The 15,587-nt window shown below is 41.5% G+C and overlaps 2 protein-coding genes across 2 annotated transcripts in view; one reads left to right on the plus strand and one right to left on the minus strand.

Moving 5' to 3' along the window:
* Positions 1-209: 209 nt before the first annotated feature.
* Positions 210-4,639, plus strand: mmp19 (matrix metallopeptidase 19; the record flags this gene model as incomplete). Its single annotated transcript, XM_080846515.1, has 9 exons — positions 210-308; positions 781-872; positions 1,515-1,648; positions 1,865-2,080; positions 2,620-2,865; positions 3,253-3,372; positions 3,771-3,935; positions 4,188-4,315; positions 4,403-4,639. 9 exons carry the CDS (start codon positions 210-212, stop codon positions 4,637-4,639), a joined length of 1,437 nt encoding a protein of 478 aa, XP_080702641.1.
* A 1,815-nt stretch (positions 4,640-6,454) lies between these two features.
* The window catches only part of LOC308370906 (transmembrane protein 198-like), a 30,332-nt gene continuing 21,199 nt past the window's right edge, over positions 6,455-15,587 (minus strand). The window contains exons 2-6 of the mRNA XM_080845641.1: positions 12,506-12,765; positions 10,377-10,651; positions 9,153-9,456; positions 8,646-8,794; positions 6,455-8,186 (exon numbers count right to left, since the gene is read on the minus strand). Coding sequence (XP_080701767.1) covers positions 8,037-8,186; positions 8,646-8,794; positions 9,153-9,456; positions 10,377-10,651; positions 12,506-12,659 — 1,032 coding nt within the window. The 5' untranslated portion in view covers positions 12,660-12,765 and the 3' untranslated portion in view covers positions 6,455-8,036. The remainder of the gene's footprint in view (positions 8,187-8,645; positions 8,795-9,152; positions 9,457-10,376; positions 10,652-12,505; positions 12,766-15,587) is intronic.

The following is a 15,587-nucleotide window of genomic DNA, read 5'->3' on the forward strand; positions in this document are numbered from 1 at the left end:
GATTCATCATCTCCCAGTTTCAAAACCAGCGTTGTGAGTCATCCACCTCTGTACTTATAAACCACCACGACAGGCCAGTGAGAGCTCACAGCTGTGCACAAGTCGACGGGCCCAGCTCAGAAAACACAGCTTGAACCTTACAAGCAGCGCGAACAGTCACCGTTTAAAACATTGACTTACTGACAGACCCATTTTGAGCTTTCTTGAAGATGGGTTGCTTGTTTCAGGCTGTTGTCATTTCGGCCGTTATTCTCTCCACGACGTCATTGACAGTGATGGAAAGACGGGATCAGTTTGTGGAAGCCACGGTAAGTGTTGTTCACCCGCCAGTGTACATCCAGTTTTCCAGCTGCAGGCCGTGTTCTTTCAAGAGTCTTGAATATTTCAGCGCACGTAAATCTCTAAGTATCAGTGAATGTGAAATAAAACAATGTAGCTATTCTAAGAGGCGTGTAACGTTCGTTATATTAAAAAAAACTGCATCAAAGAAAACTTTTATTTTCAAAGCTAAATAGTTAGCGTTAAATTCAGCATCAAATTCACTTCTTATAACATAAAACAATTTACGTTTGCGAATTCACAAAAGAATGTTGAATTAAAGATGGACGCTATAGGCAATGCATGTATAAACAGCTATCACTCACATTCCTATTAGGCTAGTTAATCACTGAAGAAGACATTGGTCTCTGCCTAGTCTCGTATAAAAACAGAATTAAGTCGCTGTCTATTCATTTCGTGATTTTTCCACAGATATTTCTCTAACTATTTTTCTGTTCCTAGAAATATCTGAAAAGGTATGGCTACTTGAGCACTCCCTTGGACCTGCATGCAGAGACTGACCTGAGTTCAGAATTGGTTAAGGAAGCCCTCAGGTAGGCTACTAAATGTCGAAAACTGTGATGGATTTTATGAGCTGGCACACTGCCGTCATGTGCTTTCCTCACTGCTGGTGTTTTCTTAAAGGCACCCAGTGCAACTTTCGAGGCTTAAAAATAAAAATTCAATTTCTAGTCTTTTTTACATGTAATAAGTTTCAATAACTCCATACCATTACATACCGACATTCAAGCAGCAAAGATGAGACGTCATTGTGTGGTGAGAACTGATAGAAAATCGATAACAACAACAATCGCCGCCATTTTCTTTATTTTTTGTAACCTACAATAAATAAAGCAGGCTTCCAGTCAATGGAAAAATGGCTTCTCCCCACCGGCGATTGTTGTTGTTTACGATTTTCTATCAGTTCTCACCACACAACGACGTCTCATCTTTGCTCCATGAATGTCGATATGTAATGGTATGGAGTTATTGAAACTTACTACGTGGTAAAAAGACTAGAAATTGAATGTTTATTTTTCATTGAATGTTTACATAAAGTTGCACTGGGTGCCTTTAAACTTTTTATGAGCAAGTTTATTGCAACATTTCTTTAGCTTGCAATCCTTTGTAGTTTTGGTGCACTGATGAGTTTGCCTGCCTTTTAAGTAAGCATATTGGAATCTCTGTTCCACCAGAATCTTCCAGAGGGTGTCAAGCCTGCCGGTCACAGAAAAGATTGACAGAGCCACCATTGAGAAGATGAGAGGACCTCGCTGTGGTGTTGAAGATCCTTTCAATCCGAAGGCCATGAAATACAGACGCTTTGGTGGTAAAAAAATAAAGTAATTTACAGGAATGAAGTGGTTAAAGATGCAGGATGTATAAGCACAGCTTACATGGTATTTGTAGAATACACTCACATGAAAAAATCACTGAAGCCACACCCTTTATTTGGACAGCATGCTTTACAGAACGCACAGCTCTGAAACTCCACAGCTCTGCTGTTCAGTCCACATACAGTAAGTTATTCTGTTTGTGTTCACAGGAGCCTGGCGTAAAAGGAGCCTGACGTATCGTATCTTCAACTACACGCCTGACCTGGGCAAAGAGGGAACCCAGAGGGCCATTCGCTCTGCTTTTAAGTACTGGAGCGAAGTCGTCCCACTCAGCTTCAAAGAGGTGTCGTACGGCCGCGCCGACCTCAGGATCTCCTTTCACGACGGAGGGAAAAACCTTTGCACCATGCCCTTCGACGGGCCAGGTGAGCCGCACTTCTAAAACTATAGCCAGTTTGACCAATCGGATGTCCAAGTCGACTGACACTGTTTGTTTTACCTGACTATGAGGATAGTTGCCTCAAAGAGTATTCATGGCCTTGCTTGGGTCTTCTGCCTGTCACACACCAGTGGTGTTATGATGTGGTTTCAAAGCCAGTCTGTTCCAGCGTTCCTTTAAAACAAAAATATTTCTTTTAATTTTCAGAAAGATAAATATTCATTCTCATTTCATGGGAAATTGTGCAGGAAAAAAATTACATTTACAGCAGGATAATTCCATGCTTGCAGTATTGCTGAAATAAAGCAAGTGCATGAGCTGTTGCTGTAATTATGTCTTTTTCTGGTTGCTTAGCTTTCCTAACCATCTCCACCGGCTCCACAGGAATCTTACCTTCTCTATAAATCTCTGACAAACAGTGATGGTTAAGCAGTCAGTAGGCACAGTATTAGATCCTCCTTTGCATACACAAAGCTGAAGTACTGTGGGACAGGGTTTTATTCAACAACTGAATTTCCCTCTTAGGTCGCGTCCTTGCTCATGCTGAAGCCCCGCCCTCAGGTATCATACACTTTGATCTGGATGAGGATTGGACGGAGGGCAAGTATTCAGGCACCAACCTCCGAATTGTAGCTGCTCATGAGATTGGCCACGCCCTGGGTTTGGGGCATTCCCAGTTTACTAGCGCGCTGATGGCTCCTCACTACAGAGGCTACTCCTCCTACTTCAGACTGCATTACGATGACATCAGAGGCATACAGGCCATCTACGGTGAGTGAATGGTCTAAGTTCAAGAACACTGTTGTCCTTTGCACATTAGGTCCTTTATGGAGCTCCGCAGAAGGACCAATCAAAACCAGGCCTCCACTCTGGCAGAGCTAATATCCATTACATGCCAGTCATACATTATTCTAGCCTAGGGTAATAGCCTATGTTAGCCTTGGTCTTTTGCATTGATAATGGTCTGCCTTTACCAACTAGAGAAGTGAGAATATCATTGCAGACTTTTTACTTTTCGTGCGTACCCCTGTGTGTGTGGGTGTGTGTGTGTGTGTATGTGTGTGTGTGTGTGTACATGTGTTTGTGATAGGGGACAGATGGCTCAGTAAAGAGACATGTGTGGCTAAAGTCCCACTCTCATTCCCTCTTTTCCTTTAGGTAAACGAGACACCGATGACTCCAACTCTGTTGACATTTCACCACCTACACCTGCCCCTACCCCCACGTTGTCTGAGGCACCAGACCCTTGCAGTGCCAAACTAGATGCTATCATGCTGGGTAAGATTGCTACCTCTTTTAAAGTTGGTTTTGTGACCGCACATCCAAAAATAAATAGGTGCACGCTTGAAGAGGTGAATAAACAAACAAGGTAAGGATAGGCACACTGAGGATGATCCTTCGGGTTAGAAACGCTCCAATAAATTACGTGGGAGATTCAACTGCGTTCCACTTCTTATCTTGTACCTAAGGTTGCTGCCTCACCTATGTTAGCTATTGGGTAGTAATTTAAGTACTTACCTGGAGACGTTCAATCTATTTTGCTCCTAAACAATCATGTTTGATTTTTCACTGCTGTGAAGTATGTTGAATTGAATTCATTGATTTGCTGGCTTGCATCAACACTAAACCCATTTTATCAATAATTAAAAAAAATAAATGTCTGGCTTGTTTGGCAGGTCCCTGGAGGAAGACCTATGCCTTCAGTGGAGACTACTTCTGGACGGTGGGTGATGCTGGGTACAATGAGCCAATCAGGATCAACCTGCTGTGGACGGGCCTGCCTGGAAACATCAATGCAGCTGTTCACTCTCAGAGGACCAACAAGACCTTCTTCCTCAAAGGTACTGCCATCTTTTCTCTTTAGTGAGAAATACATTTAGATTCATATGCTTATATTCAGATGCACATACATATGCACACAGATGACATCAGAGACCACACAAGACACGAGATCAAAGCCATAGTTTAGAAAAAAAGAACAGTGTAATATTTAAAGGAAATTATAATAATTTAATAGATAATTATAGTCAAACTGCTACTGGGAAAATGATGTGGACATGTAACATTATAACATGGCAACCTGTTGTTTGCAGGAAACAAAGTATGGAGGTACACAGGCCTACGTCTGGATTATGGATACCCCAAGGCACTGACAAAGCTCTCTCCCAACATTGATGCGGCTCTGTATCTGGAGAAAAACAAGAAGATCATCTTTATTAAGGTAACATGGCAATCCAAAAGAGATAAAGACAAACACATGCAACCATGAATATTTTCAAACAAGGTTTTCCCCTCTATTTCTTTATAGGGCTCAGTTTACTGGCAGTGGGATGAGATCTCCTACACAAACATGAGCATCTACCCCAAGCCTATATCCAATATTTTCACTGGTGTGCCAAGCAACCCTGATGCAGCTTTCACCTGGAAAAATGGCAAGATTTTCTTCTTCAAGGGTAGCAAGTACTGGCGCCTGAACCATCAACTCAAGGTTGACAGCGGCTACCCACTTAGCATCCAAGAGCGGTGGATGCAGTGCAACTATTGATCCACTAGTGGGCGCCAGAGACCATTTTCAGCAGCTGGAGTTTTGTGGAGACTACAGTTCCCATAGTTCATAGCGTTGACAAGGAGAGACCTGTTAAATTGGTGTTTCAGTGGTTAGGACACTCCCCATCACTAAAGGTGGTTTTCAATGTGATTCTTTTTAAGCCAGTCTTCTCCTGTTTGAGTTACAGATCAGTTCTCTTTTTCAGCTTTTGAAAAACCCGTATATAAAGGCTGGCAATTGTTGGGAATTGTTGGGATAATTCAAAATCAGACCTTAATCTACGCAATCACAATTCAGATTCAGAAATCAGATTTTATTATATTTTTATTCCAGTGATACTTTATTGTAAATGTGTTTTTCTGTGGTGAAACTAATGTAGCTTATGCTTAAGATTGACTCTGCCTCTTTTTTCATAATGTCAAAGACTAGATGGCGTTGTACAGATATTTTATAATGTAATTCCATACAAGCAGGACTTGTTAATGCCAAAAATCTAGAACATTCCTCTTTCCTATTGTAGCATCTGTGTGTGTGTGTGTGTGTGTGTGTGTGTGTGTGTGTGTGTGTGAGTGTGTGCTTGCTTGCTCTTGAGCAGTGTTTCTTTTTCATTACGGGCTGATATGTTTTGACCATCAGAGGCCTTGTTCTTCCAGAATATACCCGGCAATGGTTTGCTGTTGTCTGATGACTCATTATTTTATGACTCTCCTGAAGTCCTGCTTTGGGTGTCTGCAACATGTCTGCTTCTGGGACATGGGGAATTATCTTTTGAATCGTGTACTTGCTACAAAATGAAAAAGTATCAGTCGAAATACTTCTATTGGTTTGCGCTCTCTTTCTATGGTCTTATTTGACGTGTATTGAAACCTTAATGTTTGTGAAAAGGGAGTTATGAGGTACTGCAGTAATACTATAGAGCCAGTTTTATGCCTGCTATGACTGTAGCTGCCAAATGGAGTTATTTAGCTAACTATATAGCTTGTTATTTCAGGACAAACTAGTTTAGCCCATGTACAGGATTAGTTTAGGACTACGATAGCATACGTTCATACAGCAACTTGTAATAAAAAGGGAAATAAAGGGTAAACAAATTCATTTTATCCCTGTTCTGGGACTACGATTGCGGCAAGTAGTCAAATAATTAATGAAATAATATTTGTATAAAGCTCAAGTAATTCAATGATGAGTCATATTCTAGTACTTGCCTTCTCACAGACAAGAGCCATTACAATGTTTATGTGAAAGGGGTATTCTCTTCAGGAAGCTTCACTCCCTACTTTATTTTTAAAATCAGCTTCATGAGCTTTATTGTTTTGACAATTGAGCTTGAGTTGCTATTTTGCTGTACAAGTCCGCTAGTATTCTAGGATTCAAGAGTACACTTCGAGAGCACTGTAATCAATCAATGGTTATTCATTTCTGAACATGTAATCTGTTTTATGTTGCCAATATGCCTGTAAGTGAAAAACAATCTATTTCAAAATGTACCTCAATAAATGTTACAACCACATCTGGTCCTGAGACAAGACTGGTGTCATTGGGGAGTCTGCTCACGAACAGATAATGACATAAAAGGAAATTAACTGTGTCACATACTGAGGCAGGCCATGTGTTGCTGTGCAAAAAACTTTCATAGCTGCCACCCCAGAACCACTCTTTCGTCCAATCACAGAGCAGTATTGCAGCCCCCCCCCCCCTGAATCACTGCTTTTGAGACCCTCTCTATTTGCTTGCAGTTGGCAGCAGCTGTTGCTAGGTAACCAGCTGAGAAAAGTAGCAACATTCATTTCTGAGCAAAAAATGACAAAGGGCTCAAGTCTTGTTTTATCAAAGGTTGTTTCTTCAACATTTCCTATTAACAGTTCTGTACAGATTTGGGATAGTTATGGGAGCAAGGTCCATGTATTTTTTATACAAATAAAATACAAATAGAACAATAAAAATAACATTTTTTTTTTAAACACACCACATGCTTTAGTAATCTACAATGTTCAGACCCATATGCTGAAACTCTTTTTCACTGACAAGATTCCCAAACACTATTACTTGTATAAATTACAAAACACCTTTCTTTTGTTCTATAATAGTTGATGAAAAATTGCAGTAACAACATAACAACAAGCAAAAAAGAGCGATGCAAAGTAACTAATGTAGTTCCATGAATAGATTTTTTTCAGTCTTAATGCTACAGCTGTTAAACCTGTTACGCCTACTGTACATTCTAGCTAATGTTGTGTATGCTAGCTACTGTTCATCTCATTCAAATGTCCAGGCTTAACCATGTTACCCATGATCCAGCATTTACAAAATGGCTGCTAATGCTCAGCCCTGAGATTTTTTATCACTGAGGCCCGCACGGTGACCACTTTGCTCTTTTAGACCACATTGTAAGGTGTTTCACTGAGTTTAACAGTCACATACAAATGACTTGACAGAACCAGAAATAACATTGAATGCATATCCACACATTTGTTCCCATGTGTACAGACACAAACTAGAGGCACACACTAAAACTGGCACTAGTGAGGATGGTGTGAGGCTGTCTTCATCAGTCTGTGCAGAGCTCAGGGCACCAGGGCAAGCTTCTAGGAATCCAAGATCCAAGAAAAAAGCCAAATTCTCAAGCTGACAGATGTCCCAAGACAGAATTTCCTTCATGAAAGGTTCCAAAAACAAATAGCTGAGCCGTTTGTCAAAGAAAAGGCATGGCATGTAGAGGGCTAAAAAAAATCTCCACTTCATGACATAATGGCAATTCAATGTAAGTTTTTTTTTTTACTGCATTCATTTTTGCACCTCCATATTTAGGATGATGCCAGAATGTAAATATCCCATCCTTCCTTGGACATAAAGCGACACACAACCAATCACACACACAAAACTCTTTTCACACAGACTTGCTGCAGTTTGCGGCCAAAAAAACATGGCCGGGTTTGTTCACAGAGTGGTTCAAACAGACACATCACACGTCAGTCACTGACAGGCAGGGGATCTGCACTTCAAATGTAGGCTTCTGTCCTCCTCTCTCATCAGTCTACTGTTACACTGCTCTTGCACCAAACCCCAGTCCACAGGCCCACTGACACAGCTCAACAAGTGGACCACACAGTCTGGCTGAGGATGACGGACTACAAGAGGGTGATGTGATTCTTCCATTTAGTTCCATTAAAACAGCAAAATGAACAGAGATGATGTGATGGAGTCTGACAGCCAGAGACGTCTTCTTTTTCTTCCAGTCTACGATGTTAAGGACAGCACCTGATAAGGTGGTGTTTTTTTCTGTTTGTAAAGGATCTTTTCCAGGACATAGTGAGCGGGGATTTCTGAGGGAAGGAGCACGTGCAGGAAACAGAGAGGGGCGGGGTCTTCAGAGGGACTCCTCCTGTGCGTCCAATCAGACTCGTATGACAGGCGTGGTGGCAGTGAGGGGGACCGTGGATCCCGTCTCATAGTCAAAATCGATCATGGTGTGGTTGGCAGTGCCCAGGCTGCTGAGAGAAGTCCCTGTGCCCATCTGACGATCCCGCAGACTTTGTAAGTAGCTCTGAGAGAGAGAGAGAGATGGAGAGAGAGAGAGAGAGTTGGAGTTGTTAACTCTCATGTAATATAGCCACTCAGATAATATCAGTTTACTCTACAACAATCTCCACTTGGTCTGGTCTTTTGAGAAACACAGCAGATTGCAGTAACTTTTATCTGTTTTGACTTAATGTCACCGTGAGCAAATTCCATGACAACCTATTTTTCCAGAGATGAGCTGGCTAAGATATACTGCGCAGCTGGGGCTCAAACTGGGAAATCATTGCAGAGTTTGTTTCTCTTCAAGCCAGTCCTTCAAACCTTTACTTTTAAATGAATATTTGGTCAAAAAAAATTATACTACATTATATAGTATCCATTTAGCTACAGGTGTCTGTTTACAGGTGTTGCCTCTTAGGCAGCAAACAAATAATGAACATTCATGACAGAGGAGGTAGGTACTGATCGGCTGCCGCTGACTGACCGGCGCGAGCAGGTCTCCGGCGTAGCGTTTGACGGGGGTGGGCTTGCGGCGGTACGTCCCCTCCTGACCGGTGCCCTGCTGCCGCTTCTTAGCGTCTTTCTGCCTGATCCTCATCAGCTGAACCCTCTTCTGCCTCCTGCTGATGATGACTGGGCGAGAGAAAGGTCACCAAGACAAATAGAGTGTATATCAGTGCATGATACTCTCTACATGAAGTAGTATGTACACGTGTCATTGTAAACTCTACTCACATGCTAAGACTACACATTACATTCTATTTTAGACAATAACTAGCAAAGCACACAAATGCTTGACTGTTACTACTAGCCTTGACACCCTTTCACAGTGTGCCACTGGCTCCTGGCTAATCTTTTCATTTTTGGTTATTTAAGCTTTATTTAAGCATGAAGCCCCTTGAGATGTGGGGGAGGAATGTCTTTTTTTCTTAGGGACACGTAATATTAACACCACCAGTAGTTGATGCAGTGAACCAACCGTCTCCCTCACCCTCTGTATGGGAGAAGCCCTCAGCCGTGAGCTTCCACTGCACCAGCACTCCCATGACGCTTAGCGTGGGCCAGATGCCCAGGATGACCCAGCTGTACCAGCAGAGCGGGGCCGGGGCGGGTTCCAGACGCAGGCAATCGTACACGTACGTGGCCAGCGCCAGCATCTCCACAAAGTAGTCGGCGCAGATGGTCATAATGGCCGCCCCGAAGACGGCCGTGGAGAGGATGGTGAAGAGGCGCTGCCACTGGAGGGTCAGCACGGCGCACAGCATGCCCGTGCCCAGCAGAGCACCCAGGGGCACCTGAGACGGAACACGCCAGAGGGGGCAAGGAAGGGTTAGACTAGGCGAACAGACCACACACATCTGATAACAAATTACATTCAACACGTGAGTATAGGAGAGTATCTTAGAGTATAAGCCAAAACATTCACAATAACACATTCTTATAGAAGACTCTGAAATATTTTAAAGAAAGGCAGTCACAGTATATTGAGTATATTTGGAATAATAGTAAATAGATTTAAAAGAGTCTGCAATTCTGGCGATTTTTTTTTTTAGCTCAACAGCCAAATAACACCCATCTCTTCCATTCTCCTGAAGCAAGATGCTGATTGGCTGGAACTGCTAATAGTTCAGTCGCAACCACTGTTTGTCTCCCATTTACAGAACCAGGACTGTCTACTACCGGCAGAGTTTTTTTGAGCGTACACACAGAACTGACGGCTAGAGGACTGCGAGGAGTGTATTGGATTAGAATCGCAGACTCTGCCTTTAATACTGTATATATTGGTGACGTATAAAGACATGCACCGAATATCCTACATATGTGTTTAATCAACGTGAACCCTTATCTCCTGTAGCTGAACTGAATCAGAGTGTATGTGAAACCAGGACCATAGATGACACTCTCATAAGGCCACTGATACAAAGTGTGGGTCAACCTTGTGTTGTTAGCGATATACAATAACTGACTACAATCAGTCTTCAACTGGCTAGCGAAGACACTGAGCATAGTGTTATGAAAGGTCAAGATCATGCCGTCATTTCTCAGCATGGTCAGTTTTAGAAAAAAATGTATATAGAGACAATAAGTTTGTTAAGGTCTTCAAAGCAATCAGGTTTACCAAAGCAGTTTTATGTCACTTCTGGGGCATGAAAAACCACAAACAGCCCCTGAGCAGACAGGCGATGGGTCAAGCTACTGTACGGCCTCTCCTTACCCAGACGGTGGTGGGTGTGTAGAACTGGTATGTTACCAGCAGGGCGGCGAGAGCGAGCAGCAAGCCCAGCAGCAGGCCGGTCATGAAGAGCCCCACGCTGCGCACCAGCATGGTGACCAGACCGCAGAGCAGGCCGATGCCCAGGCCGATGCCCGCGCTGGCCTCCACGCTCAGCTGGGTGTCCAGCACCCGCTCCTTGTGGCACAGCAGGAAGATGATGACCGATCCGAACATCAGGCCAGACAGGAACATGATCGCCTTGAAGCAGCGGTAGCCTGAGGTGAGGGAGACAGGGGGTCAGGATAAAACTGGGAATATCACAGATGCCATTATTACCAGGCATGGGAGGAGGACAGGGAACTACGTTTACCAGTGTACCATGGTCTCAGCTCTCGTAGAGCTTATACGCAATTCAATTCTATGCCTGCATTGTGCTGTATGGGGCTTTGGGCTAAGGAGTTTGCAAAATCAGTCAGTCAGCCAATAAATTGAAATGTGATGGGAAAGAGAGGCACAAGAGAAACAGTGTGTGTGTGTGTGTGTGTGTGTGTGTGTGTGTGTGTGTGTGTGTGTGTGTGTGTGTGTGTGTGTGTGTGTGTGGGTTGTGTTTTTGTTGTGTTGTTTGTGTGACAGGAAGAGAGAGAAAGAAACAGAGGGAGAAAGGAGTGATTTGTTGTCATGGAGAGAGAGAAAAAGACAACAAAAAGAGGGCTTTGGACCCCTCAGCATTCCTTCAATTCAGAGGGGCCGGAGTAGAAGCATTCAATCTTCTGGATGGCCTGTGAGTTGTGTGAGTAGGTATGGGTGTGAGCGGCTTGGTGGGAGGGGGGTAGGGTGGGGGTAATTAAAGGGTCATTACCCTTCATTTGCGAGGCTGTGTGCAACCTAGGTGTGAATGCCCTGAGTAGTGGCTCACCCTGGTCTAAAAAGTCAATCACTCACCCATCCAGCAGCCTCTTCATTATTATGTTTATGTGTATTGAGAGTGGAAACGCCAGATGAGGTCAGGACCCTCCACAGTGAGTGGCTGAGCTGCTGCTTTCTATGCGTCAGTTGCTAGTTTATTGGCCATCTGATTTACATTATGATATCACCGAGACACAAACCAGGAACATATTGTGAGTTACAAATGAGTGTAGGGGAAAGTGTGAGTAAGAGAGAATGAGTAAGAGAAAGGGAGACCTGGTGGGACAGTTTGGAGTTAGTAGAAAAGAAAAGTGAATAGGGAATATCCTTCAACATGTGCTTTAAACAATGACAAAACAACAGATTAAACTATAACACACAAAAAACCTTAGAAAACACTTGAAGAAAGAAAAAAAAAAGACCAGATTTGTAGGCGGAGAAATAAAACAGCAGTGTGTACGGTAATTGAAAGCGTTTAATGTGCTTGAACACTGGCACAGGATTTCCTCCCACATCTGTTCAGGGAGGGCAGATTGCTTACCTCACACAAACAGACCCTTAATCAAGTTTTATTGAGTTAAGATGTGTTAATGACTTCATCTCATTGTGACAAATGCTCTGTATCTCCTGACTAAGCGACTCCCTAATGCTTTGCCTCTGCAGCGTCTACATTATTACCTCACAGTGCTCATACCTAATTTGGCGGTGCTTCGCCTACACTGTCCAACTGAACAATTGGCAAGCATGCAGTGCCATTGTCTACACATGCAGCACCAACTAACATAACTACAGAGGTGTGGTGTGTGAGATATACAGTTCATGTGTGCTCTGTCTGCTTTCCATGGCTGTTTGTGAGAGGAGTCAGATGCAGATGCTCCTTTTAATTGCACTCGGCTGTCAGTAGGCTGTTCACAGAAGGTCGTGTGATGTGGGGATGTAGTGAGATTCTCAGTCGGCATTGTGTAACTATCGCTTATGACACATGTTTTACTATTGCATATTTTAAATACATGTGTTAGAACTTGAAATTTTACAGATGGGGGGAAAAATAAATTCTAGGAGAAATATGGAGTAAAAATTAAATATATCAGACTACCACAGTGTTTTCAAAAAGGAAATAGAAATGAAGATGCTATGCCTGTACTGTAAAAACATGCAAAATCTCTGCTCCACAACAATCCTCTCGTCTCCAAGCTGACCTTTGACCTTCGGGTGAATCTTACCAAAGAAGCAGTAGATGATGCCAAACAGGCAGCACATGGAGCAGATGACAGCAGGGATGACCTCATAGTTCCTCACAATCTCCAGGTGACAGGGGTTACCCGGCAACTCCTCAGGCACCATCCCGTCTGACCCAAGGCCTGATGGGTCGGCCATTTTGGGTGACGAGCGAGATGGGGTGAGGTGGGGGAGGCAGGGTCTAAAGGGATGGGGTCGAGGAAGCTGGAGCGTTATCTTGGATTCATGGCAAGGTTGTCAGCACCTACACGTAGAGATAAAGAAAGAAAGAGAAAAAGAAGGACTTATTACTGTTTTATTTAACAACTGCACTGCAAAAAATCAGCTTTCAAAAACAAGAAAAAGTAGTAATAAAATGGTGCAAATATTGCTTAACATAAGCTAAATTATCTGCCAACAGAACAGGAAGATTTGACTTACTAAGAGTTTCAAAAAACAAGTTAAAATAGCTAGCCTCAAAGAACCCAAATATATCTTAAAACTAGTGTGGCCATAGAATTATTTTCTCAAAATGTAGGAAATTGTGCTAAAAATTTGGCAAATGTTAGCACCATACTCTTGAAATGAGGCTATATAAGCCAATTTATCTTGAAATCAGTACAACTACACCTAAAACAAGTATATATGCCTAAATAAAATAAAAAATAAGAATTACTTCCTCGAAATGTAGAAAAATGTGCTTGTATTCAGCAAATGACAGCAACATCATCTTGAATTGAGGCTATATGCTAGGCAATTTAACTTGATATAAGTTCAGCTTCTCTAAAAACAAGTGCATTTGCCTAAAAACAAAATAATGTAAGAATTATTTTCTCGAAATGCAGAAAAATGTGTCTGTATGCAGCAAATGATAGCAACATCATCTTGAATTGAGGCTATATGCTAGGCAATTAAACTTGAAATAAGTTTAGCTTCTCTAAAAACAAGTGCATTTGCCTAAAAACAAAAACAATTAAGAATTCTTTTCTCGAAATGTAGAAGAATTTGTCTGTATTCAGCAAATGATAGCAACATCATCTTGAATTGAGGCTATATGCTAGGCAATTTATCTTGAAATAAGTTCAGCTTCTCTAAGAACAAGTGCATTTGCCTAAAAACTAAAAAAAAATAAGAATTATTTTCTCGAAACGTAGAAAAATGTGCCTATATTTAGCAAATAATAGCACCATCATCTTGGAATAAGGCTGTATGTTAGACAATTTATCTTGAAATCAGTAAAGCTATACTTTACACAAGTAAATTTGCCTAGATACCAAAAGAATTATTCTCTCAATATCTAGGACAATTTGCTTAAATTCAGCGATTTTGTTATTTCATTTATTAGCGTCATTTTTGGGTTTTGTGTATTTCATCAGATAGGACAGTAGTGCGAGACAGGATGCTAGCTGGAGGGAGGGATTGAGAAATTACCGCAAGTCAGACTTGAACCTGAACTCTTACCTGTATCACCATCAGACCCATTCATGGTGCAGGGTTGCTACTGCGTGTGCCACAGCTCCTTCCCTAAAACAGTCATCTGTTGAGGATATTGGCATTTTTTTTGGAGAGTTTTGAAGTCAATGCAAATGTGCAATTGATCATTGAAATAATATAGATTTTGCAGATAGCATAAAGAATGCTTCAAATAATTTTTAATTAGAAACTTCAACCTAGACACAGTTGCTATGGTAAAAACAGCTGCAAATGCTATCTGCACAATCTCTATTATCTCAATGATCAATTGCACATATGCATTGACTTAAAAACTCTCAAAAATCAATACCAATATCCTCAAGAGATGACTGCTTTAAGGTTGGAGCTGTGGGGCAAGCGGCAGCAACCCTACACCATGAATGGGTCTGATGGGGACACAGGTAAGAGTTCAGGTTCGAGACTGACTTGCAGTCGTTTCTCAATCTCTCCCCCCAGCTAGCTTCCTGTCTCTCTCTACTGTCCTATCCGATTAAAGGCAAAAAGCACCAAAATTAAGCTTAAAAAATAATAATTAAAAAATTATTTGTCCTAGATATTGAGAAAATATTTCTTACGGTATCTAGGCAAATGTACTTGTTTTTAGTGTAGCTTTACTGATTTCAAGATAAATTGCCTATCATGCAGACTCATTTTAAAAGGATGTTGCTAGCATTTTCTGAATATAAGCACTTTCCCTCCATATTGAGATAGGCCTAATAATTCTTCAATATTTTTGGCATCTAGGCCAATGTTCTTGTTTTTAGTGTAGCTTGACTGATTTCAAGATGAATTGCCTAGCATGCACAATCATTTCAAAAGCATGTTGCTAGCATTTGCTGAATATAAGCACCTTCCCCTCTATATTGAGATAATAATTCTTAAATATTTTTGGCATCTAGGCCAATGTTCTTGTTTTTAGTGTAGCTTGACTGATTTCAAGATGAATTGCCTAGCATGCACACTCATTTCAAAAGCATGTTGCTAGCATTTGCTGAATATAAGCACCTTCCCCTCTATATTGAGATAATAATTCTTAAATATTTTTGGCATCTAGGCCAATGTTCTTGTTTTTAGTGTAGCTTGACTGATTTCAAGATGAATTGCCTAGCATGTACACTCATTTCAAAAGCATGTTGCTAGCATTTGCTGAATATAAGCACCTTTCCCTCTATAATGAGATAATAATTCTTAAATATTTTTGGCATCTAGGCCAATGTTCTTGATTTTAGTGTAGCTTGCCTGACTTCAACATGAATTGCCTAGCAGGCACACTCATTTCATAAGCATGTTCCTAGCATTTGCTGAATATAAGCACCTTCCCCTCTATATTGAGATAATAATTCTTAAATATTTTTGGCATCTAGGCCAATGTTCTTGATTTTAGTGTAGCTTGACTAATTTCAAGATTAATTGCCTAGCATGCACACTCATTTCAAAAGCATGTTGCTAGCATTTGCTGAATATAAGCACCTTCCCCTCTATATTGAGATAATAATTCTTAAATATTTTTGGCATCTAGGCCAATATTCTTGTTTTTAGTGTAGTTTGACTGAGAAGGATACATTGCTTGAAATAAGAAACTCTGACTTTGACAAAGCAGTTTTGTACTTGTAA

The sequence above is a fragment of the Sprattus sprattus genome (genome assembly GCF_963457725.1).
Source record: "Sprattus sprattus genome assembly, chromosome: 10".
Lineage (NCBI taxonomy): Eukaryota > Metazoa > Chordata > Actinopteri > Clupeiformes > Clupeidae > Sprattus > Sprattus sprattus.